Here is a 25,951-nt window from a genome sequence, read left to right as displayed (position 1 = left end):
CAAAAACTATCCAGAAATGATGCCGGAATGTCCTCAAATGATCCCCTAATAGTCCCGAAATTACCGAAAACCATCCAGAAATTATGCCGGAAGGGACCCCAAATGATCCCGAATACCATACAGAAATGATGCCGGAAAATACCCCAAATGATCCCGAAATAGTCCCGAAAAAGTTCCGAAATGACCCTGACGGGCTCCCGGACGGTCCTCAAAAACCATCCAGAAAATATCCAGGAAGGGTCCTTAGGTGATCCACAACGGATCGCGAAAACCATACAGAAATGATTCCGGAAGGGTCCCAAAATGATCCCGTATTAGTCCCGAAAAGTCCTGAAATGACCCCGCCGGGATCCCAGACGCATTCCGAAAACTATCCAGAAATGATGCCGGAATATCCTCAAATGATCCCCTAATAGTCCCGAAATTACCGAAACCCATCCAGAAATTATGCCGAAAGGGTCCCCAAATGATCCGATACCAGCCGATAAAAAGTCCCGAAATAACCCCGACGGGATCCCGGACGGATCCTCAAACTAATAGTCCCGAAATAACCGTGACGGGCTCCCGAACGGATCCCGACAACTATCCAGAAATGATGCCGAAAGGGTCCGCAAATGATCCCGTATTAGTCAAGAAAAAGTCCCGAAATGACCCCGACGGGATCCCGGACAAATCCCAAAAACCATCCAGAAATGATGCCGGTAGGTATCCCAAATGATCCCGAAATAGTCCCGAAATGACCTCGTCGGCATCCCGGACGGATCCCGAAAATTATCCAGAAATGAAGCCGGAAAGGTCCCAAAATGATCCCCTAATAGTCCCGAAATTACCCTGATGCGATCCCGGACGGATCTCGAAAACCATCCAGAAATGATGCCGAAAGGGTTCCCAAATGATCCCGTAATAGTAGCGAAAAAGTCCCGAAATGACCCCGACGGGATCCCGGACGGATCCCGAAAACCATACAGAAATGATGCCGAAAGGGTTCCCAAATGATCACGTATTAGTCGCGAAAAAGTCCCGAAATTACTCCGACGGGATCCCGGACGGATCCCGAAAACCATCCAGAAATGATGTCGGAGGAACCCCCAAATGATCCCGAAAAAGTCCCCAAATGACCCCGACGAGATCCCGGACGGATCCCGTAAACCATACAGAAATGATGCCGAAAGGGTTCCCAAATGATCACGTATTAGTCGCGAAAAAGTCCTGAAATGACCCCGACGGGATGCCGGACGAATCCCGAAGACCATCCAGAAATGATGCCTAAAGGGACCCAAAATAACCCCGAAAAAGTCTCGTAATGATCCCGGAAATCATCAAGAATTTATGTCTCGAAGGTACGCAAATGATCCCGAAAATACCCCGACGGGATCCCGGAAGGATCCCGAAAACCATCCAGAAATGATGCCGGAAGGGTCCCCAAATGATCGAGAAATAGTCCAGAAATGATTCCGAAATAGTCCCGAAAATGTCCCAAAATAACCCCGACGGAATCCCGGACGGATCCCGAAAACTATACAGAAATGATCAAGGAAAGGTCCCAAAATGATCCCGAAATAGTCTCGAAAAAGTCCCGAAATTACCCCGGCGGGATCCCGGACGGATCCCGAAAACCATCCAGAAATAATGCCGAAAGGGTTCCCAAATGATCCCGTATTAGTCCCGAAAAAGTCCCGAAATGACCCCGACGGGATCCCGGACGGATCCCGAAAACCATACAGAAATGATGCCGAAAGGGTTCCCAAACGATCCCGTATTAGTCGCGAAAAAGTCCCGAAATGACCCCGACGGGATCCCGGACGGATCCCGAAATCCATCCAGAAATGATGCCGGAGGAGCCCCCAAATGATCCCAAAAAAGCCCCCAAATGACCCCGACGAGATCCCGGACGGATCCCGAAAACGATCTAGAAATGATGCTGGAAGAGCCCCCAAATGATCCCGAAAAAGTCCCAAATTACCCCGACGAGATCCCGGACCGATCCCGAAAACCATCCAGAAATGATGCCGAAATGATCCCCAAATGATCCCGTATTAGTCGCGAAAAAGTCCTGAAATTACCCCGACGGGATGCCGGACGAATCCCGAAAATCATCCAGAAATGATGCCTAAAGGGACCCAAAATAAGCACGAAAAAATCCCGTAATGATCCCGGAAACCATCAAGAATTTATCTCTCGAAGGTACGCAAATGATCCCGAAAGTACCCCGACGGGATCCCGGACGGATCCCGAAAACTATACAGAAATGATCCCGGAAGGGTCCCAAAATGATCCCGAAATAGTCCCGAAAAAGTCCCGAAATTACCCCGGCGGGATCCCGGACCGATCCCGAAAACCATCCAGAAATGATCCCGGAAGGGTCTCGATATGACCTTTACGGGATTACAAATAAGGTGAAGCTAATTATAAAACCATGTTAATAAGGCAGCAGGCGCATTGGAGCGAACGAAAAGTTACATAGAAACATACAGGTAAAGCTAATAAAAGCGTGCTAGTAAAAACAATTGAAGGAGGGCGGATGGCGGGAGTAGAAGGAGAGGACCACTGATCGTTCCTCCAAAATTGTCTAGATCTCGATCTGTATGTCCCAAATACCAAAAACTATTGAAGTAGGAGAAAATTTATATTGAGTTATAACAATTTGTAGATTTTACACCAGAGGGGGTGATAAAGGGGGGAGGGGGCGGCGGAGTGTTTCACTGCTTACTTTGTAAGTCCTCGACTTATTTGACCCCTTGAGTCTGTGATATTGGTGAAGGCCACTATACGTAAAGTTATAATGTGTTAAAATTATTAAAAAGTAATTGCTCGAAGGGGTCGTGGGACCCCTACCCCTCTTTCCATGCTCGAAAAAAATTTCGTTAGTAGACTACTGTCTGTGTCCCAAATTTCATCAAAATCCGTGTAGCTATTCTGGCGTCATTCAGTCGCAAAAACGAAAAAATATAATAATTAAATTATAACTGTTCCTAGGGGGCGGGGACCACGCCCCTTTTGAAAAATATATAGCTAGTAGATCCTTCTAGACTATTGGCTATATGTGTGCAAAATTTCATCCAAATCGGTCCAGCCGTTCTTGTGTTATTGAGTCACAAATACGCCAATTACACGGCTCAAGTATCCTTGTGCCAATTACCAATTTGCACAAGGATTTGCCCGGTGTGTGCACTGGTTGCGCTATTTGCGCAGAGAACTGCGCTAAAATCAAAACGATTTTGATATTTACGCATGTCTGCAAATATTGCTCATGCTTTTCTTCGTGTGTGGTGAATCTTACACAGTTTACCTGTGGTTTCTGATCAGGCATGCTTAACGAACGAAACGATATCATTTCGTTACGATAATCAACGTTAATAAACGAAACGAAGTCATTTCGTTTCGTTTATTAACGTTAAGAACGCCAAATTAACGTTAATTTGACGATCTTAACGTTAATAAACGAAACGAAGTGACTTCGTTTCGTTTATTAACGTTGATTATCGTAACGAAATGATATCGTTTCGTTCGTTAAGCATGCCTGTTTCTGATAATATAACATCAGTAATTATTGCTTAAAAATGTTAATATCGAAGGCGTAAGGACCATCTCTAGCTTGTAACAGGAATTCACACAAATTCAATAATATATAATAATTGTTTATAAATTAGAACACATGTTTCATTTGTTGCGGTAGTTGAAAAATGAATATTGCGCAGTGCTGCAATGAGTTGAGCTGGTCTTGCAACTAAAATATAAAAATTATAAATACAATGGAAAATAAACGCTTCTGGTGCGAGTTTTTCGACTTATACTGTGAATTACCAGCACTGTGGAAAATAAATAGTGTTTTTTTCATACAATTAGTGCCTTTTTTATACAATTAAAACACATGTTTCATTTGGTGCGCTACATTAAAAATGAATATTGCGCAGTGTTTTTGAGCCGTGTATGTCAAAATTTTCATTTGCACAAATTCCGTCGTTTTATATTTGCGCATGGCTTTTGTGTCATGTATGGACCGTCAAAGACAAACGTCTGTACAAACATCCAAACATCTTAACATCCAAACTTTCCCATTTATAATATATATTAGATGATGCCAGATTGTATGCGCTAAGTGGAGTATAATCGTGGCTAAGTTGCCAAGTTTACGTCAAGTCAAGTCTATGCTAAGTATCAGTAATGGGCCCTTAACTTTCCGGTGTGTCACCATTTGTTGATAACAATCATGGTTCAACTATATGGTTGTCTCATCTTTACAGCAACAACATAAATGAAAACATAAAACCTTACAATTCTTGCGTGTTGTAAAAAATATTGTTCGTTACGTTTTGCGTTTGTCTTCTCCTTTTGACAATCCCAACACCAGTGAAATGAAAAACATAAAATCACCTGATGAGATGAGCCAACCATATAGTTGAGCCCTGATAAAAATGGGAGCACTGCACAATGTTCTTTTTTGATCCAAGGGCACACGAGGGCGCATTGAACTGGGTAAATTATCTATATAAAAAATAAGCAAACAAGAAAACCGTGTAATTAGCGGCTGCTCCAGTGCTCTCAAAAGAACCGAATTATAGTTTGACAGCGCGTCCCAAGTTTTTCTTGGTAATTAAAACTTTTTTTTGCATCTCTTATTGTAAAATAATTAATTGGCAAAATAATATAACACTTGCTCAATACTTTAGAGTGTAAGAGCAAAAATATTGGAGATAAATGTCGTTCCAAACGTATGGTGATAAGCCTGTAGCTTTTCAGCTGGAAGAAGGCGGCGAATACTACTATGTGGGCTCAGAAGTTGGCAATTATATGCGTTTATTTCGGGGAATATTGTATAAAAAGTATCCTGGTATGACCCGTATTGTTCTTTCCAATGAAGAGCGTAAGAGATTAGCCGATTCGGGTCTAAGTTCCCATATATTAGCCAGTTCGGTATCTCTACTACGTGCCGTCGAAGTTGACGACCTTATTGCCGGTAATGATGAAAAGTGAGTGATGTTTCATTTATTTATATTTATTAAATAAGGTAAGGACATAATTAATATTCATTTACTCTCCTTCAACAGGTACCGTGCTATATCAGTAAATACAGCAGAGGCACCATTACCACGTGAAAGTAAATCAAAAAAACAACCTCAATATGTACCGACAATGCCAAATTCCAGTCATCTAGATGCTGTTCCACAAGCTACTCCAATCAATCGCAACCGCGTACATACCAAAAAAATACGCACTTTCCCAATGTGTTTCGATGATACAGACCCAACAGCAAATATAGAAAATGCAGCACAGAAGGAATGTTTGGTACCAATACGTTTGGATATGGAATTGGAAGGACAGAAGTTGCGTGACACTTTTACTTGGAATAAAAATGGTAAAATAAAGATTTTGTAGTTATGTTAACAACTTACAAACTTTTATTTCTTAACAGAGAGTATGATAACACCAGAACAATTTGCAGAAGTACTTTGTGATGATTTGGATTTGAATCCTATACCATTCGTTCCAGCCATATCGCAAGCTATACGACAACAAATAGAAGCTTTTCCAAATGAGCCATCAATACTAGAAGAGAGTTGTGATCAACGTGTAATCGTTAAACTTAATATTCATGTTGGAAACACATCACTGGTGGATCAAGTAGAATGGGATATGTCTGAAAAGAATAACAATCCAGAGGAATTTGCAATAAAATTGTGCGCAGAGCTGGGTTTGGGTGGAGAGTTTGTAACTGCAATCGCATACAGCGTACGGGGCCAATTGTCTTGGCACTGTCGTACCTATGCTTTTAGTGAAGCACCATTATCAACTATTGACGTACCATTTCGTAATCCCAGCGATGCTGATGCATGGGCACCATTTTTAGAAACACTAACGGATGCTGAAATGGAAAAGAAGATACGAGATCAAGATCGTAATACGCGACGTATGCGCCGATTAGCCAACACGACGACTGGATGGTAAGCTGGCCGTTAGTAATGAGACATATCTATTGGTAGTTCTTCAATAAAATAATAAACGTAAATTGCAACTTGCAGTCTCAGAATATTGAATGTCAATCTAAGTGGTATTTATTTTTTAATTTCCTAATAAATATATAGATAAATACCACTCATGTAAACACGTAGATCTTAGAACAAATATAAATTTGGACTGTTGGCCCATAAGTTCAGAAAACCATCAGGAAAGGCAAATGTAACGCACTACAAATATACGATCTCTGACAGCGGGTATTTTTCAGAATCCGTGCTTTTGTTAAACGGGCTCCTTTTTGTAAACGGATATTTCTTCAGATTCGGGTACTTCTTTGGAACCAGATATTTTTTAAGAAGCCTGTACTTTTTCGGGGGCGGGGGTACTTTTTCAGAACCCAGTACTTCTCTGGAACCGGGTGCTTTTGCTAAATTGGGTAAATCCTTGGAACCAGGGTACTTTTTCAGAACAAGGACCAAGATCGTGTTTAATATCGCTGTTATTATTGACGCATATTTGGCCCTTTTAGTTATGGCTTGAGCATATATATAAAAAAAAAAAATACCAGACAATGGGCGCATTCAGCTAAACTATTTGTGTTGATACGTTGCAAACATGTTTTCGTCAGTTTAGTGATAGAACATTTGTTCTATTTGGCGTGTTAAGCCAACTGCCAAATGAAATAACTATCGTCAAATTTTAATACGGACTTCTTGAATTATTTTCACACTTCACTATAATATATTAAAGGAGAAATTTGTATTCGTTACCAACACTTTAAATAACTGTTTTGGAACTGTCAGATAGCCGAATAAACACGGTGAGCGAATGTAGCGAAAAAAATGTATGGCCAGTAACTTGACGTAAAATCACAACCGTTAAGAGCAACAAAAATACTCAACGATGCATTCAGATAATAATCATTCAATGACTGATCAACACTTGGGTTCACTGAAAGTACCCAACTACTCTTTTTGCGCCTATGGATTAGCAGTAATTTCTTAAAAAATACAATTAATACGCATACACATTTACCATATATGTATTCGTATTCCTCCTATTTATTACAGTTAATACCCCTACCCCACCAGCTATTTATTTGCACTTAAGTACTTCTAAGGTATAACATCAAATAGTTTTAACTTTCTACTGTATCGCCTTTATCTTGGTCAGTCTCGCCACTGTAAAACTCATTTTTCGGCTCAACCATTTTATCGTCTTCCGCTTGGGATATTCGAACTTCTGGATCTGATTCCTCTTTGACACGAATCTCTTCCATATCCATCGCATCAGGTGGTATTTGTACCATTTGTACACTAGGTGAATGTTGACACATTTTCAAGTTCTCATAAACATGCTTCACAATCAATTCCAAATATTGTTTAGAGTTGGCATTTTCTTGTCGTGAATTCACATCCGGATGTAAGGTAAAATCAGGTGCGAAGAAATCCAAATATTCTGACAGTGGCAAATCATTTGAAATATTTTCATCAACAAGCAATGAAGTTTCATGGGTCCAACAACGCGCCACATTGCGTAAAGTGTAGCCACCACCACCTACAACCAATGTTGGTACATTCAATTCTTTAACGAACTTAACACATTCACCATGACCACGCGTACTCAATGAAAAACAACCTAAACGATCCCCTGCTAAGGAATCGGCTCCACATTGCAAAACAATCGCTGTAGGACGGTAGAAATCCATGACTGCAGAAATTATTGGTTTAAAAACTTGAAAATAGCTGTGATCGTCAATTCCTTCTTTTAGTGGTACATTCACACTATAATAACGTCCAGATTCAGCACCTATTTCATACATATCACCTGTACCAGGAAAGAAATAGTTGCCATATTTATGAAAGGAAACAGTCATAACACGATCTGTCAGATAGAATGCTTCTTGTACGCCATCTCCATGATGTACATCAATATCAATGTATAGAACGCGGGGATGGTACTTTAGTAGTTCGAGTATACCTATGACAATATCGTTAACATAGCAAAAGCCTAGATAGAAACGAAAAAAACAAAACTCTTAGTAACACATAAATCCATAGCGTCTGATATGTATCTCACCGGATGCTTCAAATTTTTTAGCATGATGCAGTCCACCTGACCAATTGATACATATATCGCTATGGTTGTGATTAAGCTTTTGAGCACCTTCTAGCGAAGCGCCAGTATACATGGCGCAAAATTCAAACAATCCATCAAATACTGGGCAATCCTCGCCTACACTAAAATGTGATAAATACTTTGTATAACCAACGGCTGCAATGTAAGATAAGGAGACAAAATAAGTATTGATTATATATTGAATTAAGGCTAACATATTATTACTACGTACTATTGCACTGAATGTTTTGTGGTGTAACCTTTTGTAGAAAATCAATATACTCTTCACTGTGAAACCGGAGCATATCCTGTGCACTTGCTCTGTAAAAAATTTAAATTGAATAAAATCGCGCATATACAAAAATTGTGTGAAAAAAATTCCATACTTGTAGGGTCGATAAATCTTCATTTTCTTATGGAGTCCATAGTTCATCACAAGACTATGGGTAACAGACAACCGATGCGGTTTCATTGGATGCCCAGGGCCATAATGAAAATTGCCAACATCTGGATTGTAAAAATAAGAGACTCGTCGATTTGCGGCAGTTGCCATTTTTTCATATTATGGATATAATTTATAATTATTTTTTACTTAAAACATATGTACATTAACTAGATATCGTCAGTAAATAGAATTTTTTTCACAAATAATACAATTAGCAATATAATAACTATAAACACGAGCTGGCGCGTTGTGCTGAAGTCCAGGTCTCCAAAGCTCATAACGTAATTAAGATGAATTTATTTTAATTTATTTGGTTTTGCATTTGCGTTAGTATTTTTTTAATTAATTCTGCACAAAATACTTTTTTATTCAATAAACCAAAAATGTATTTCCTTCTGTCAAATTGTGCGGCAATTATAATATGTTCACACTGAGGAACATTTTTAGTTCACTATTACATTCCTTACTGAATACCGAAATCATTTCATGTCACAAATATTGTCTCTAATGGAAAATCTCAAATTTAGAGACATGAGATGAGACTGAATTACAGAAGTCCGCCGTAAGTTTACAGGACATCTGCGACAAGTTGGCATAATTCAATACATAGACCTGCCAGTAAAATAGTTGTAGCTGGACATGTGTCTACCACAAATCACACACAAGATTGCGCATGTAAACAAAAGATCAGCAGTTTTTTATGGGCAATTTTTACGTAATATCAAAGAGGACTAATATAATAAGAGCCGTCACTCGTTATTTTTTAGGCATTTACTTGATGTAAACTATGAGGTAGTCCCTACTTTTTTTTTGGGCGAGATGTTTATAAATGTCTTTATACATTTTCATGGGGTATTTGTGTGTATTTTTCTGACTGTATTTAACTAATTATTTAATTCTCTTTCTGAAAAACATGTTTGCATAAAGTGACAACACCGCATGGATAAATGGAAGGCAATTCAAAAATGTCCCTCATAAAACAAAAGTAGTGACTACCTCACAGTTTACCGTCGAGTAAATGCCTAAAAAATAACGAGTGACGGCTCTTATTATATTTATCCTCTTTGGTAATATTCCTTTAGCTCTTGTTTTTCTCTCTCTTCCTTTCATTCGCTCAAGCAGTCAAGAGTGACGTAGATGCGCAGAACTTCTGTGTGTGATTTGTGTGTGTCTACAAAACAATCAAGCAAAAGCAAAACTGCTGCACATATGTTTTGTGGTTAAATGCCCAAACACCTTCGATTTTGGGTACTTCTGACGCTTATGTTACCTCACAAGCTGGGCCTGAATTGTAACATACGATCACGGATCGGCAACCTCATGGAACTTGGAGGTGGGGAGGGAGGAAATGGCCTGAAGGTTTAATGTGGCCACATAAATCTTTTCCGAGATGGTCGGGCTAGCACCTGAATGGTGCTGTGGTTCCCGAGCGTACCGGATCTGTATCCGCCAAAGGACCATCACATCGATAACATTCCCCAAAGCCTTCGGGGAGCAACCCGCTGGGATGCCATGATCATGAGGTTATGTTTCGCTGCCATAGTCAAATTAGTTCTTGAAATTCCTTGCATTACATGAAATATCCCTGAATTTTCATCGCTATACAATTTTAAACATTTTTTTAAAAATAAAAGTTGTTTTTCAACATGCGCTATTTCTAGGTGACGCCAGCACCAAAACGACGTAAACGTCGAAGGTGTCTGAGCTTTAAGGCATAGTGAAACAAACTAAGTGTGATATCTCCTGCATAGAGGTCAAAATTCCAAAGCGATTGGATCACCTTATTTGTAATTGAATATCGCTGTTTCATTCTGTATCTCTTTCTATCACCCGCTGAAGATAGCTGTACCTATGCGCCGCCATATTGAACACCCTGTCAAAACGCTAAAAAGTGGACATATTGAACATCCTGCCAGGCAGTTGACAGATAAGATATCACACTTAGTTTGGTTCACAATTATCATGCATTGTAACACTGCTGGTAAGATGCATCTCATGCCATCTACCCAGAAGAGTTCTTTTAGGGTTGTTCTTATCATCCATTTCATCATAACTTTATCAATTTTTGTTTACACCTCCAATTTTTTCATTTTGTTTTCATTGGTCTGCTTCTGCTAAACGCCAGCCGGCTTTACAAGAAAAAACAATTAGAAATGATAACAAATGTCATAGGGGGAAAAGTGTATAGAAAATAAATGGAATTGTGTGAAGTAGTGGAGGACTTTGCGCATGAAAATGATTATGCTGAAAAGAGTAAAGTATATGACAAAAAATATGAGCGAGGCTTTACTGCAAGCGCAGCCACCACGTACAACTGACAAAAATACAGAAAAGGTAGTACGGATATAACCAAGTAGTAGAAACTGAATTGCGTAGGAATCGACAAAAATAGCGACAACAGCAGCAGCAATTACGAAACATAATTTTCTAATCAAATTTTAATTTTTAAAGAAATTCAGTCAATTGGAAGGCCGCTGATATATAATCAAAAGGAGGTACATATTAAATTTCATACACCAAATTACAAGAACAATTTTATGTATGTATGTATGTACTTTAAAAGTATTTAATTGCAATTCAGTACATTCATGCGTGTATTGATTATGTATTTTCAGTAATAACAGCTCCGCTGAGATGCTGACTCTATATTATGCCACGGCCACTTTTATGCAGTCTTGGCGTATCAAGAATGTATGCACCAAGATTGGACAAGAATTAGCACAAAAGATGAGCGTATCTTTTTATACGCTGCCAACAGGAAGTGATGATGGCTTCGGTAACGCTTGCAATATATACATACATACAAACATATATATATTTATTAATGCACTAATTTCTTTGTTTGCTTTTGTAGATCCTACATTAGCTGCATCTGACCTCTGCTGCAATCGTAATGCAGCGCGTATTTCTGAAATACTCTGGCTAAGTGGCTCGCATCGTGGTTGCTGTCTATCACCATTACAAGTAGTGCAACTAATGCCATGGATATCATTTGATGAAAATATGTCTAAAATAGATACTACGCTTTTGCCATTTGCTCACTCCCCTGCACCAACCACACTATTAGAACGTCTAGAAGCTATGAAAAGTGATCAAATATTACATCTGCTGTTGGAAACTGAGACGCAACCCTGTCATGAATTTGATTATAATATGGATTTTGTGCGAGTAAGTGATAAATAATGTGAAAGATATGTATAATCTTAATTAAGATAGCTTTGATTGAAGTAGGTAAACATGCATTTTAGTACTATATTTAGCATGCTTATGTGAAAGATGTCTAACTTGTGGATACTGTAACAGGTTAAACTTTTACTTGTCAAAAATCAACCCCGACATACGTAATGTATGTCCTGCATGCGATGTGTCCTCACATGACACCAACCATCCTTTCAATTGTAATGTGGAACCTACATCACTAACACCTATCTCCCTATGGTCCGCCCCTGTTGAAACAGCCAATTTCCTTGGACTCCCGTTAAGGGACTTTGATGACAATTGTTGTATAGTCGTGCCCATTGGATGGGGCGAAGCACTGTCAATACAACAACAACAAGGCCTAAATTATTTATCGTTAATACAACAACAACAATGCCTAAATTCAAAAACCTAAAATTAAGAGAACGAGTGTAGTCAAAATCCTTTCTCGTTTCTACATAAAGTTGTTATTGTCATTGTGAATGATAACTAAAGCGGCAATTACCCACCGACGTGTGCCGTACGTACTGACGTTTGTCGTACGAAACACATTTGACCGAACCCTCAAGCCCGTGAGAATCAATGTGTGCGTCTGTGTACATGTACATAACATATCTGCGTGTTTATTGTTTACAGATAAGCACTGTTGCCATTGACCATTTTGCATGCATGCTTATGGAAACATCAACTTTTTCCAATTTAATTTTTGATGTTGTAAAAGGCTGGAATTAATATTAAATAAATATAAATATATTACATATTTATAATCTTATTATTATTTTCACAATTTTTCAAACCTTAATTAGGTGTTTTTGCATAAAACTGCAAACGGTCAAAAATTAGCGCACAAAAGCTTACTAGGCAACTCTGTCTAGTGAGAGAGCGATAGGGAACCTCCCCGAAGGGCTTGGGGAGTGTTATCGAGTTGATGGTCCTTTGCCGGATGCAAATCCGGTACGTTCCGGTACCAAGCCCGACCATCTCGGGAACGACTTGTTGTGACCACATGCGACCTTCTAGGCCAGCCCGCCCTCCCAACCGCTAGATCCATTAGGAGTTCGGGGTCGTCAGAGCCTCGGCTGTCAATGAAACAGGATTCGCCACGATAGGTGAGGTTGACAATTGGGCTTGGAGAAGCTACACATATATTGCGCTGGCAACCTGAAAAGGTTGCGCTACGCAACCACTTGAATCTGTTATTTTAGTCGCCTCTTACGACAGGCATACCTACCGCGGGTATATTCTAACCCCCTAAACCGCTGGAGAGGGTGATTGATTGTCGTGCTGCTCTGTCGCGCCGAAAATAACGACACTCGTAAGAACATGTGTAAAAATAAAATAATTAAAAACAAATTTTAGTTAAACGGTTTTATTGAAAACGATACTTACATTAAGTAATAATAATACTAAAAAGTTAGAAAATAATTAGGTAGGTCCAAGGTACTAGTCATCACACTCCTCATCAATATAGGGCATTGATCAGACAATTAAATAAAACCGTTGGACGCGAATTTCGTCGTGTTAGCGGCAAGCGGATTTTTTAAAAAATGCCAAAGGCAACGGCTTAAATAAATTAACAACCGAAACTAGACTTTAAGTCGAGAGACTCCAAAACCAAACTGAATTTTTTTCTTTATTCCAAATTAAAAAAAAACGTAAATTTACAATGGTGAAAATGCTTACTACTAATTAACCTGAATTGTTTACTTAAATTTTGCAATTACTATAATTTTATATTGGGCCGGAAGTTACTTTTATTTATTTTGTTATGCTTAATATGAATTTGTCGATATCGTCTTGTGCTGAATATGCACTTACATAAGTTGACGAATTGGGGGTTATTGGCATTATACATAACTACTCCCCCTTTTAGATTAGAATTCTCCTGGATTCTACTGTTTAATTTAATTTTTATATTTTTACGTTTAAATACAACAACGCATATAAGAATTATTACAACAATCAGAATCAACAAATTGCATGCATAAGATAAATTACTGTGATATTTCAGACTAAAAATTCGTTTTACATTTGTTTGGCTTTCCTCTACTATTTCATTAAAAGTAATCTTTTGTGAAAAGTTTTGATTTTTTTCATATTTTACACTGGCAATTTTTTCTTGAATTTTTTCAATAGAGGTTGAGAAATAGTAATCATTTATTTTTATTGAACAGTTGTTGTATCTTTTTAAATTACTTTCGTTTACAAGAATTTCATCATTAGTACATGTTTGATTTATTAACAGATTTTTTGCATTTTTTACAATTATTGTATCCCATATTTAGTTCTATTATTTCTAATTCCCTATTTTTTATAAGTTGGCAGGAGGATTTTATTATGCAATTTGAGCTTGGTTTCATATACTTAACCTGTTTATTTTCTTCAAACTTCATCAATTTATTATTGTTGAAATTGTAGCAATCTATGTAATTCAAGTTTATGAAAAAAAATGTTTTGTTATATTTTTTCAGTCGAAGATTTTTCTTACCATAATTTAAACTGTTTTCTGTATCGCTTAATATAATTTCAAATAAATTATTATTATAAAACCGTGAGATTATAATAGGTTATGGGCGAACTAAACGATCACGGGATACTTCAGTTTAATGGTACTGGTTTCGACGACTGGCGATTCCGTGTCGAAATGCATTTTGATGCCCTTGGTTTGGGCGAAGTTTTAACGGGCTCTCCTCCAAATGAAGAAGCGGCGAAGGCAGAATTTTTAAAGAAGGACAAGAAGGCCAAAGACTTGTTAGTTGGATTTATTCATAACGATTGTTTGGGCTATGTTCGCGAAAAGACAAATACTAAAGAAATGTGGGATAATCTCCAAATTAGTTTTGCACGAAAATCAATTGTGAGCCAGCTGTTGGTGCGAAAGCAGCTAGCAACGCTCCGCATGAGGGAAGACGATTCTGTGATCAGTCATTTGAATATTTTTGAAAATTTGGTGAGACAGCTGAAGATGGCGGGTGCTACAATCAATGAAGAAGATCTGTTGGCGCAGTTATTTTTAAAGTTACCGGAAAAATTTGATCCGCTTGTAACTGCTTTGCAAAACTTAAGTGATGCTAAGTTGACGATTAGTGTTGTAAAAGAAAGATTGTTGGCAGAAGAGATCAAGTTATCTGATCGCCATCAAAGGGATTATTCTGAGAAGACAGCATTCAGTAGTAAGAAATACGTGAAAAAGCCTTCAAAGTTTCAAGGCAAGTGTTTTAAATGCGGAAAAGTTGGTCATAGAGGCAAAGATTGTCAGCAAGTAGAAGGTAAAAGCGCAGCAAATAATAAAAAAGCGAATAGTATTTGTTTTGTTGCTGATCGTGGAAACGATTCGAAGAAAGCGTATGGTTCAAACCTTAAATTTAAACTTGACTCTGGAGCGAGTGACCATATGGCTAATGAGAAATGGTATTATAAAAATCTAATTAAATTGGATAACCATGTTCTCATTGATGTAGCTAAAGATAATCAGACTCTAATTGCTAGATATTCAGGGCAAATCAGTGGGTTGAGTAATAAAGGAGTAGAGTTTATTATGCAAGATGTCCTGTATGTGCCAGAGTTAAAGGACAATTTGTTGTCAGTTCGAAAACTTACAAATGCCGGTGTTGATGTGGTATTTTGCAAAAGCAAGGCAAATATTATAAAGAATGGAGAACTCTTAGCAACTGCACATCTACGGAATGGGTTGTATGAAATTGAAATAGAAGTTGAGCCGTCTGCTACTTCTTCTTGTGACGATGAACGGTCGTCAGCATTAATGTGTAATCAGGATAAGGTTAAACTTTGGCATAAACGATTTGGTCACATTGGCCAACAAGCATTTGATGATTTAATTACCAAGCAAATGGTAAATGGGTTGGAAGTAAATAGAGAAAAATTAAATTTTTGCGATGTTTGGTTTGAAGCTAAACATTCTCGAGATTCTTTCAATGGACATCGTGTTCGAGCTAAACGGCCACTTAAAAGGATCCACTCTGACGTATGTGGACCATTTGATCCTGTTGCATGGGATGGATCAAAGTACTATGTTTCGTTTATAGACGATTATACGCATTTTGCATTCGTCTATAATATTGAAAAGAAGTCCGATGTTTTTGAAATGTTGAAGCAATATGAAGCTGTGGTAACTGCTAAATTTGAAACCTCTATATCGAAATTAACTGTTGATCCAGGTAGGGAATACTTTTCAAATGAGCAACAAGGTTGGTACAAAAAGAAGGGGATTCAAGTGGAATCAACGGTTGCCTATTCACCTCAGCAAAATGGAGTTGCCGAGCGATTTAATAGGACTTTGTTGGAAAAAGTTAGATCAATGTTGATTGAATCTAACGTGCCAAATCGAATGTGGTGTGAAGCAGTATATACAGGTGTATATATCATAAATCGTAGTCCAACAATGTCATTGGATGGTTTCATTACACCAGCTGAGATGTGGTATGGTGTATAAAGCCAGATGTAAGTAAATTGCGTATATTTGGTTGTAAGGCATTCGCATGGATACCCAATCAGAAGAGGAAGAAGTTAGATTCGAAGAGCTGTAAGACAGTAATGATTGGTTATGTTGCTAATGGGTATAGACTGTGGGACATAAACAATCAGAAGATATTAATTGCACGACATGTCTTATTCGATGAATCAGTTTTTCTGTTTAAAGAGGAAGTATTTAACAAAGCTGATAATAAAGAAGTACGTATTAAACGCTACCACGAGCAAGAAGGGGAAAAAGATGATGAGGTTCTCGTGGCAGATGGTGTTTCTGATTGTGTTCCAGTACGCAGAGAAATTTCCAGCGAAGAGATGATACAGCAACAACAACAACAACGAAAGCAACAGCAGCAAGAACTAGAGCAGGAAAATGAAACAAATAAATTTAATGACGTTGTAAATGAGAATGATGAAGAAATTGCTTCAGAGAATAACGATGTTCCAAATGAGCATACTCTTAGGCGTAGTAAACGAGAGCGCCGAACTTCACGAAAGCTGTTTGATTATTTTATTGGGTATAGAGCTACTTCGGCTGCCTATACTCCTACAGATTATCCTGAAACATATAGAGAAATTGAAAGTAGAAGTGATGTGAGTTGTTGGATGAAAGCTATTGATGAGGAATTGGAATCTATGTACAAAAATAATGTCTGGGACATAGTATCTCTTCCGAAGGATGTTAAACCACTTAAAAGTAAATGGATTTTCCGAGTAAAAGAAGATGGGAATGGAAATCCAACTCGTTACAAGGCTCGTCTCGTAGCGAAAGGTTTCTTGCAAAAGGAAGGAATTGATTACAATGAAACATATGCTCCAGTAGCCAAACTTACAACAATTCGAGTTGTGCTAGCAGTTGGTGTACATGAGCATTTGTTTTTTCACCAACTAGATGTAAAAACAGAATTTTTACATGGTGAATTGCAAGAAGATATTTATATGGCTATTCCAGAAGGCATTGAAGCAGAACCAGACAAAGTGTGCAAACTACGTAAATCTTTGTATGGGTTAAAACAAGCACCACGATGCTGGAACCAAAAATTCAATAAACATTTGTTAAGTATAGGATTCAAAAGATCAAATCATGATTATTGTTTATACACTAAATTTTCTAATGGGTATTTCTTAATTGTAACAATGTATGTCGATGACCTCCTTATTGCTGGTAAGCCGATTGCTTCTATTATCTGGTTGAAAAAGACTGAATGAAAAATTTGAAATGTCAGATTGCGGTGAAATGAAATATTTTCTGGGAATTAAAATTGAGAATTTTGGTGATCATATTACTTTATCACAAGAAGCTAGTATTGATAAAGTATTGAGAATATTTGGAATGGAAGACTGTTCTCCAAATTTAGAAAATTTATCTATAACTGTTAGAAAACTATGACCTTTTATAAAATAATGTCGTTTTTCTCTGTGGGAGTTTCTGATAACCCGAACTTGGGCTTAATTGGGTTTCTGTCGTATTTCACTTCCTGGCATATGTCATTGGTTTATAACTATGTGAATTAGTTCCAACAGTTTAGGATAATAAATTTTATTTTTAATTTGGTAGTATGTTTGCTGAATCCCTGAGTGAAGACTTTCCCTTACGTGATACAATAAAATTTATTTTACAGCTTCTACTTCTGTTTCAATGTCTTGCGCCCTCATTGTACACTTATAAAATTTTATATTTGTGTCGTTTGAAAACATAGAATTAAGTTTTTCTTGTACAATATTGTAGTTATGATCAGAAATTTCTGAATATATACCTATAATCCCTTTTGTAATATAATTTCGAAATATTTTCCCTAGTTTGTCAAAATCACTCTCTGCTATAAAAATGATTACTTTACCGTGCAGTGATTTAAATTCTTCAATTTTGTTGTTAGTTAAAATTATCTGCGTTTTATATTTATTTATTATTTCTTCTTTAATAAAGAAATGTTTCTGCAGGTTTACTTCTGCTGAATGTACTGTTGCAATTGTTTCAATATCTTCTATATTATTTGCTTCATCTATACTTGCTTGTAAATTATTTTCGTCTAAAATAGCATTTTTATTAAAATCTTTATATTCTTTTTCTTCTTCCGTCGTTTCTAATCTACTCAGAAAATCTGCCACTTGGTTTTCCTTTCGTTTTGAATATTCTATATTGAAATCGTATTCTCCTAATTTTAACAGCCATCTTTGATGTCTTGGTGACATGTCTTTACCTCTGTATTTACTATGAAGTAATTTAATGGGTTGGTGGTCTGTAAAAATCGTAAACTTGTTTCCGTACAAATATGGTCTTAAATAGTTGACGCTCCATAGAATAGCCAAAAACTCTTTGTCTCCCGCAGAGTAATTTCTTTCGTGGTTATTCAGCGTCCTAGAAATAAAGCACACCGGGTGTCATTCTTGTGATAGCACGGCACCAAGTGCATAACTCGAAGCGTCAGTTGTCAATGTTAAGGGTTTGTCGAAGTTGGGGTATCTCAAAACAGGATGGGTACTAATTAATATTTTTAATTTTTCAAATGCCTCTACATATATTGGATCCTTTAAGTTAATTTTTACATTCTTTTTTAGGTATTTTGTTATAGGTTGGGCTATCTTCGCGTAATCCTTTATGAATTTTCGGTAATAACCTGTAATGCCTAAAACACTTTTTATTTTTTTTTCTGTTCTGGGCAATTTCAATGCCTCAATTACTTTAATTTTGTCGGGATTTGGTTTCAGTCCTTCCTCCGTTTAGATATTCCCTAAGAATTCTGTCTCCTTTTTCATAGATTTACATTTGTCGATTTGAACTTTTAGGTTAGCTTGTTCTAAAACTTTGAATATTTCTGTAATTGTTTTAACATGCTCTTGAAGGGATGTACTAAAGATTAAAATGTCGTCAAGATACACCACACATGCTTTATTAATAAAATCACGTACCGTTTCATTTATTAATCTTTGGAATGTCGCTGGTGCGTTTTTTAGTCCGAATGGCATTTTTATAAATTCATATAGGCCATGTGGTGTGGCGAATGCCGTCTTCTCCCTATCTCGCTCCCTGATTAAAATTTGATGGTAACCTTTGGCTAAGTCCAACGTTGTAAAATATTGAGCTTTTCCTAGCTTATCTAAAATTGATTCTATGTTTGGAAGTGGATATTTACCGTCTATGGTCACTTCGTTAAATTTTCTGTAGTCTATAACGATTCTATACTTTCGCTCTCCAGAATTATCTATCTTTTTAGGTACAACGATTAATGGGCTAGAGTATCGCGATCGGCTTTTCCTAATAATTCCTTGTTCTTCCATTTCTTTAATTTGTTTTCTCACCTCTGCTTCATGTTGTGGGGGCTACTTGTACAGTTTGCTGTTAATTTGTTCGTCTGTCATCGTCTTGATTTCATATACAACCTTCATCGTACTTGTCAACTGATTACCTTCCTTAAAAAATATACTTTTAAATCTTCTTATTTTTTTTCTTACCTCCCCCTTTTCTTCTTTGTTTAGATGGTCGAGTTTTATTCTGCTCCAGTCGAATTCATTCGCTTCTAGCGCATGAATTTCAAGATTATTATATGGATTACTCTTAAAATAAGTTATCTTTTCATGCAGTGTTATACTCCAATCTACCAAATTTGTTGTTGTATTTAAGCAATTGAGTAGGTCTATGCCTATTATAAATTTATATTTTCTTCCTCGTAGTGAAGATACTTTCCATTTAATTTTCGCAAATACTGGTAGATTAAATTCCTTAGGTGCTTCTGTTAGCACTTCATACTTGATCAAATCATTTTTATTTATTGTGCTAAATGCTATTGGCTTTTTGAGTAAAATTTGTTCGAAATCATTCACATTGCTATCGATTAAACTTATGCTAGCTCCTGTATCAATGAGAGCATTATATTTTTTGTTTCGAAACGTAAGCATTATGGTGGGAAGACAGTCCGAGCTGGTACCTCGAAAAATTTTGCTCTTCATATTGATCAACTTGACTATAATAACATTCAAAATTATTTAGTTCTTCTCTTTTTTCTTGATTATAGGAGCATTCACAATTATTTAATTCCTCTTTTATTTTTTCTTGTTTTCTCTGAACCTTGTCTAGGTTGTGTACTTCCATAGGTTCCGCTCGGTCTTGCCTAGGTTGATTCCAGTGGTTTTGACCGGAATTTGGTCTAGGGTTTCCTACCTTTGGGCTCCTGTGGTATAGACCTGGATTATGTTGGTACTCCTGAGGACTCTGCCTCCTTTGTAACGATATATTTTCCCTATTCTGGTACAGACCCTGTTGGTTCTGTCTAACCTGCCCTGAGTAATTTAGATTTTGTCTAACATTTCCTGAATGTTTATCAATTTGCCCTGGGGCTTTGAACTGTGGGGTTTGATTATAATTTTTCTTAGTCCATTCCTTATAATGGAATCTTTCTTCTCTCTTGTTTATTTTACGATATTCTGGCCTTATACAAGTGTCTTCGAACCTTCTTTGGTTCATAATTGACACTATTTGTCCTAGCTCCCTACATTCATAAATTTTATCTAGTAACGTACCCTGCGTAATTTCTTTAGCCGTATTTACTAGCCAGCTATCGATATTGGTGTGATGGTAGCGCGCTCCGCCTATCACACCGTATGCCCTGGGTTCAACTCCCGGGCAAAGCAACATCAAAATTTTAGAAATAAGATTTTTCAATTAGAAGAAAATTTTTCTAAGCGGGGTCGCCCCTCGGCAGTGTCTGGCAAGCGCTCCGATTGTATTTCTGCCATGAAAAGCTCTCAGTGAAAACTCATCTGCCTTGCAGATGCCGTTCGGAGTCGGCATAAAAACATGTAGGTCCCGTCCGGCCAATTTGTAGGGAAAAATCAAGAGGAGCACGACGCAAATTGGAAGAGAAGCTCGGCCTTAGATCTCTTCGGAGGTTATCGCGCCTTACATTTATTTTTTTTATTTTTTATTTATCGATATTGGTTAGGTCTATTCCCTGACCTCCTCTGTTGTACACTATGAGCTCATCGGCTTTATATTTAATTTTTTGAATCTCTATGGCTAATTCGCTTACCGAATTTACTCGTACGTTACTCTTCGATAGATTTCGTGGGGTTCCGTATCGGGCTTAAACCGCATCTTCAAGGTGTCTTTTATCATCTGCCAGTTGTCTGGTTCTGGAATGTTAATAACTACGTTCTTTGTTTCCCCCTGGATCGTTCGGTAGAAAATCATTCTAATAGATTCTTTCTTCAGGTTCGCATCTCCTATTGTTGATAGCAGATATTCGCTGCTACTAAAAATGAATTTACGGATACCTCTCCCTGTCCTGTGAATATAGGGAGTTGGCGATATTTTTAAATATTCTGTCTGCCCTGTTATGATCAGGTGTTTGCCTGCTCTGTAGTTCCAAGTATGCTGCCCTTAGCTGTTCTAGTTGCTGCTCCCTCCTGGCGAGCTCTTCTACCAGGTTGACTGGTGGAATTTGAGTTTGGTCCTGTGCCATATCTCTTCTGGCATCCTGTTCAATCTGCCTCCTGCCTCTAATCTTGCTGCCGTACGTTTTTGGATGGTGGCTATAAACTGCTGTTGTACTCTCTGCACTGCCACTCTCTTAGCTGGGTTCTTTTGTGGGTGGTCACTATACGACTGTATTGTAACGTATTTACTGCAAATCTTCTTATTTGCAACCTTGTGCTAATTTCGAATCACTAAACTGTTGAATAAATAACACCACTATTCAGTAATGCAAAATGTACTTCACAATAAATAACTCTACTATTGCTCGACAGATAGCGTGCTTAATCAAAACTGACTCTCGCGCCTCTACTGGTGTCGCCTTTTATACTGTTTGGTTTACTCGTTGACATTTCTAGGCGGTTCTGTTCTAGAATCTACTAGTTGGTTATCTGCTATAAGTTTCTCAGCTATAACTACAGATGCACCATTTATATAGCTTCTCTCACAGCTCATGCGCGTGTGTTTGTGAGCGACACTTCCACAATTATATTGCATATCTCAGATAAGATATCTGCATGTGCTTGTACGTTGCTTCTCCATGCGTGTACGTATATATGTGTAGACATAATGATTGAATTATTGATGTGCATCAAGTCACTGCTTAGCATCGGCTTAGAGATGGCAGTACCCCTTAGTGTTGCTAATATTCGTAACAGTATGTAACTGCACTGCCACTTTTTAGTTGTGTTCTTTTGTGGGTGGTTATTATACGACTGTATGTCACTGCACTGCGACTTTTTTAATTGTGTTCTTTTGTGGGTGGTCACTATACGACTGTATGTCACTGCACTGCCACTTTTTAGTTGTGTTCTTTTGTGAGTGATCACTATACTACTGTATGTAATTGCACTGCCACTTTTTAGTTGTTCGTATCACGATCCTTTTATATATATAAAGGATTACCGACTGCGCCAATTTCGCCGTGTTAGCGGCAAGCGGATTTTTTAAAAAATGCCAAAGGCAACGGCTTAAATAAATTAACAACCGAAACTAGACTTTAAGTCGAGAGACTCCAAAACCAAACTGAATTCTTTTGTTTATTCCAAATTAAAAGAAAGCGTAAATGTACAATGGTCAAAATGCTTACTACTAATTAACTTGAATTGTTTACTTAAATTTTGCAATGACTATAATTTTATATTGGGTCGGAAGTTACTTTTATTTATTTTGTTATGCTTAATATGAATTTGTCGATATCGTCTTGTGCTGAATCTGCACTTACATAAGTTGACGAATTATTGGTAATTGGGGGTTATTGGCATTATACATAACTTGCGTGAAATTTCTAAAAAGTGAGGCGTAGCATAACCTGATTAAGGCTCGGTCGGTCTTACTTATGACTATCAACAGAAATTTGAAGCGTCCAATGCTTTTATTTAATTGTCTGATCAACGCCCTAGATTGATGAGGAGTATGATGACTAGTACCTAGGACCTACCTAATTATTTTCTAGCTTTTAGTATTATTATTACATAATGTAAGTATTGTTTTCAATAAAACCGTTTAACTAAAAAATATATTTTTTAAATTATTTTGTTTTCAAGCTTTTAGTCTTTATTTAATTTCCTATTGTTTCTCATTCTATTTAGTTCTTTTAGTGACTCATTATTACAATCTAAGTCCTCAATACGTAATCCTTTCAATAACTTTACTCGACTCAGCGCCACGTATGCTCTCCCTCGAACTCCAAAGTATGTTATTTGATGTCACTTCTACCGGACTGTATATAATATTTGTTCCAAATATGAGCCAAATCGGACCACAAATACGATTTTTTGAGATATTTCGATCCATACGTCCCCTATCGGAGTTTTTTTCTTATTATAGCATTGCCATCGAGTTCTGAACTATATTCCAAGATTAAAGCCTGTAGCTTATCAGGAATTTACTTAAATTTCAGTTACAAAATTCTGTTCGCTAAATCGCTACACAGAGTTAAGCTAAATAAAACCGTTTAATAATATGACAGATGTGGGGGCTACGCCGCCGTCGTGAATGTAATCAGCTCTACTCCCCGAAGGTTTTGAGGAGTGTTATTGATGTTGATGGTCCTTTGCCGGATATAAATCTCGTACGTTCCGGTAACAAAGTACTATTAAGGTACTACTAGCCTGACCATCTTGGGAACGATTAACATGACCACATTGAACCTTCTTGGCCATACCGTCCTCCCACGCACTAGTTTCTTAAGCAACTTGGGTCGCCAAGGCCTCGCCGGTGTATGATACAATCATATTTGCAACAGAACTCCCCTCGCGTAGGTGAGGTGGACAATTGGGTTGCGGAAACTCTGAAACTATAAAGCTTTGTATTGCGCTTATCAACCCCTTGAATTTCTTCTACATAAACAACGTAAAATGAAAAGTGGGGTTGCCGAAAAAGATAGTAATGTGCAACTTCATTGCTGCTACCAGTCATATATGAGCTCAGTTTTACCAAAATTCTTATCAGATTAAGAACTGCCAAATCTGTACCTACATAATACTTCTATATCACTACTACTGAACTGGGCAGTCTGTCAAACATTACAGTACAGATATACAACGAGAGAAGGAGACAAAATCTCAAGGCTGTCGTTAAATTTTTGTAAAAAAGGGGATTAAATCTAATCTAATCTATATATCTAATATCTAATATATATTATCTAATATATCTAATATATTGTCACGGATATTAGCATCACTAAATTATCCCATCACTAAGGCGATGCTAAGGCCATGCCAAGCAGTATTTACGTTAATAATTAAATCAAGTATACACATATATAAGGCAGCCCAGAGAGATGTCACACACAGATGCATTTACTTATATGCCTATGTGCGTGCGAGAGACTGTAAACTACAAACATTCACATCAATAATTCAATCTTTATGTATCTACATAAACGAATAAATAATTGCGTCTACACATATGTACGTATACGAGCAGCGGAGCGGCAATGCACAAACACATGCATATATCTTATCTGAGTTGTCACAAGAGAGAGCAATAATTTGTGCACGTAGCCGAAACAACTAGTAAGTTCTGGAAATCGAAGAGCCTAGAAGTATGCAGCGTAAACTATAAAAGCGGGGCAAGCGAGTAAGAAGTAATTCAGTTTGATTTGAGTTGTCAAGCAGTTTGATTAAGACGATATTCAGCGAGCAATAGCAGTGTTATATTGAATAGTAGAGTTTCATTGAGCTATCAATCAGTGTGGTTATTAAGCAAGCTATTCGTTGCACAGTTTGTTATTGTGAAGTACTTTAATAAAGGCCATTTTGCATTATTACAAATTGGAGTTATTTATTCAACAGTTTAGTGATTCGAACTTAGCAGAGGATTGCAAATAAGAGGATTTGCAAGCAAATTCGTTACAATTGGTGTCAGAAGAGGAATTGTTGAATAAATTCCAGAGGACAACAAGGACATGGCAAAGTTAAGTGAATTGAAGATCCCGCAACTGAAGAAGGAGTTGGAGAACCGTGGATTGAATACAACTGGCATTAAACTCGAACTTCAGTCACGACTACGAGAGGCAATGGAATTAGAAGGAATTGATGTGGAAGAGTATGTCTTTCATCTTGATGGCGAGGAGACAACAAAAATTGAAGAGAAAAACGAATCATCACAGACAATTACCAGCACAGACTTGAACATGATATTGGCTGCAATAACTGCTCAAACATCGACAGTAACATCTAAGATGGAAGCGCAAGAGGCACGTATAACAGAAATGTCATCACAAATATCCACCAACATGTCATCACAACTGGAAGAACAGAAAACGTATATGTCATCACAGATGGAAGAACAGAAGACGTATATGATATCCCAACTGGAATCGCAGGAAACCCGTATAACATCACAATTGGAAGAACAGAAGGCATATATGGCATCCCAGCTGGAAACACATGAGACACGTATTTCAGAAATGTCGACACAGATTACATCAAAGATGGAAACACAACTGAAAGAGCAAGAGGCGCGTATATCATCAAAACTCGAAGCGCGTATGGACGAGAAAATAACGCAGTTTGAAGAAAAATTCGAGGCAGAGGTGGATGCATTGAGAGGTCGTATACAGGAATTGCAACTTAATCGGCCGACTGCTTCAGCGAGCAATACGAAGGTAAAAACTCCATCTTTTGACGGTTCTCTTCCTTTACAGGTCTTCAAGCTACAGTTTGAGAAGACCGCAGCAGTGAACAACTGGAATGCGGAAGATAAAGTTGCTGCACTGTTCGTGACATTGAAGGGGCCAGCAGCGGAAATCCTACAGACGATTCCCGAAG

General features: G+C 37.6%; 3 protein-coding genes across 7 annotated transcripts in view; 2 read left to right on the top strand and 1 right to left on the bottom strand.

Annotated features, from left to right (window-relative positions):
* The first annotated feature begins 4,451 nt into the window (after positions 1-4,451).
* Positions 4,452-6,041, top strand: Snr1 (SWI/SNF related, matrix associated, actin dependent regulator of chromatin, subfamily b, member 1). The gene is made up of 4 exons (XM_067792130.1): positions 4,452-4,590; positions 4,671-4,970; positions 5,049-5,356; positions 5,414-6,041. Exons 2-4 carry the CDS (start codon positions 4,699-4,701, stop codon positions 5,944-5,946), a joined length of 1,113 nt encoding a protein of 370 aa, XP_067648231.1. The 5' UTR covers positions 4,452-4,590; positions 4,671-4,698; the 3' UTR covers positions 5,947-6,041.
* A 944-nt stretch (positions 6,042-6,985) lies between these two features.
* On the bottom strand, positions 6,986-8,928 carry HDAC3 (histone deacetylase 3). 2 transcript variants are annotated; one of them, XM_067792103.1, is made up of 4 exons: positions 8,460-8,928; positions 8,306-8,394; positions 8,035-8,229; positions 6,986-7,965 (listed from the first exon to the last, which is right to left on the bottom strand). In XM_067792103.1, the coding sequence occupies exons 1-4, from the start codon at positions 8,624-8,626 to the stop codon at positions 7,094-7,096; spliced, it is 1,323 nt and encodes a 440-aa protein (XP_067648204.1). In that variant the 5' UTR covers positions 8,627-8,928; the 3' UTR covers positions 6,986-7,093. The 2 variants fall into 2 exon arrangements, with proteins under 2 accessions (XP_067648204.1, XP_067648214.1); XM_067792113.1 differs by having other exon boundaries at positions 8,746-8,928.
* A 1,742-nt stretch (positions 8,929-10,670) lies between these two features.
* Positions 10,671-25,951, top strand: part of Hcs (holocarboxylase synthetase-like protein) — a 182,250-nt gene continuing 166,969 nt past the window's right edge. For 2 of the 4 annotated variants that reach the window (XM_067792044.1, XM_067792040.1), the window contains exons 1-3: positions 10,672-11,013; positions 11,134-11,294; positions 11,373-11,686. In XM_067792044.1, the coding sequence (XP_067648145.1) occupies positions 11,153-11,294; positions 11,373-11,686 (456 nt within the window). In that variant the 5' untranslated portion in view covers positions 10,672-11,013; positions 11,134-11,152. Of the gene's footprint in view, positions 11,014-11,133; positions 11,295-11,372; positions 11,687-25,951 lie in introns of all 4 variants that reach the window. The other 2 variants (XM_067792061.1, XM_067792051.1) reach the window with 2 other exon arrangements.

The sequence above is a fragment of the Eurosta solidaginis genome, chromosome 1 (assembly GCF_040869045.1).
Source record: "Eurosta solidaginis isolate ZX-2024a chromosome 1, ASM4086904v1, whole genome shotgun sequence".
Taxonomy (NCBI): Eukaryota; Metazoa; Arthropoda; class Insecta; order Diptera; family Tephritidae; genus Eurosta; species Eurosta solidaginis.
The sequence above is the reverse complement of the archived record's forward strand: the minus strand, read 5'-3'. Positions and strand labels throughout refer to the sequence as shown.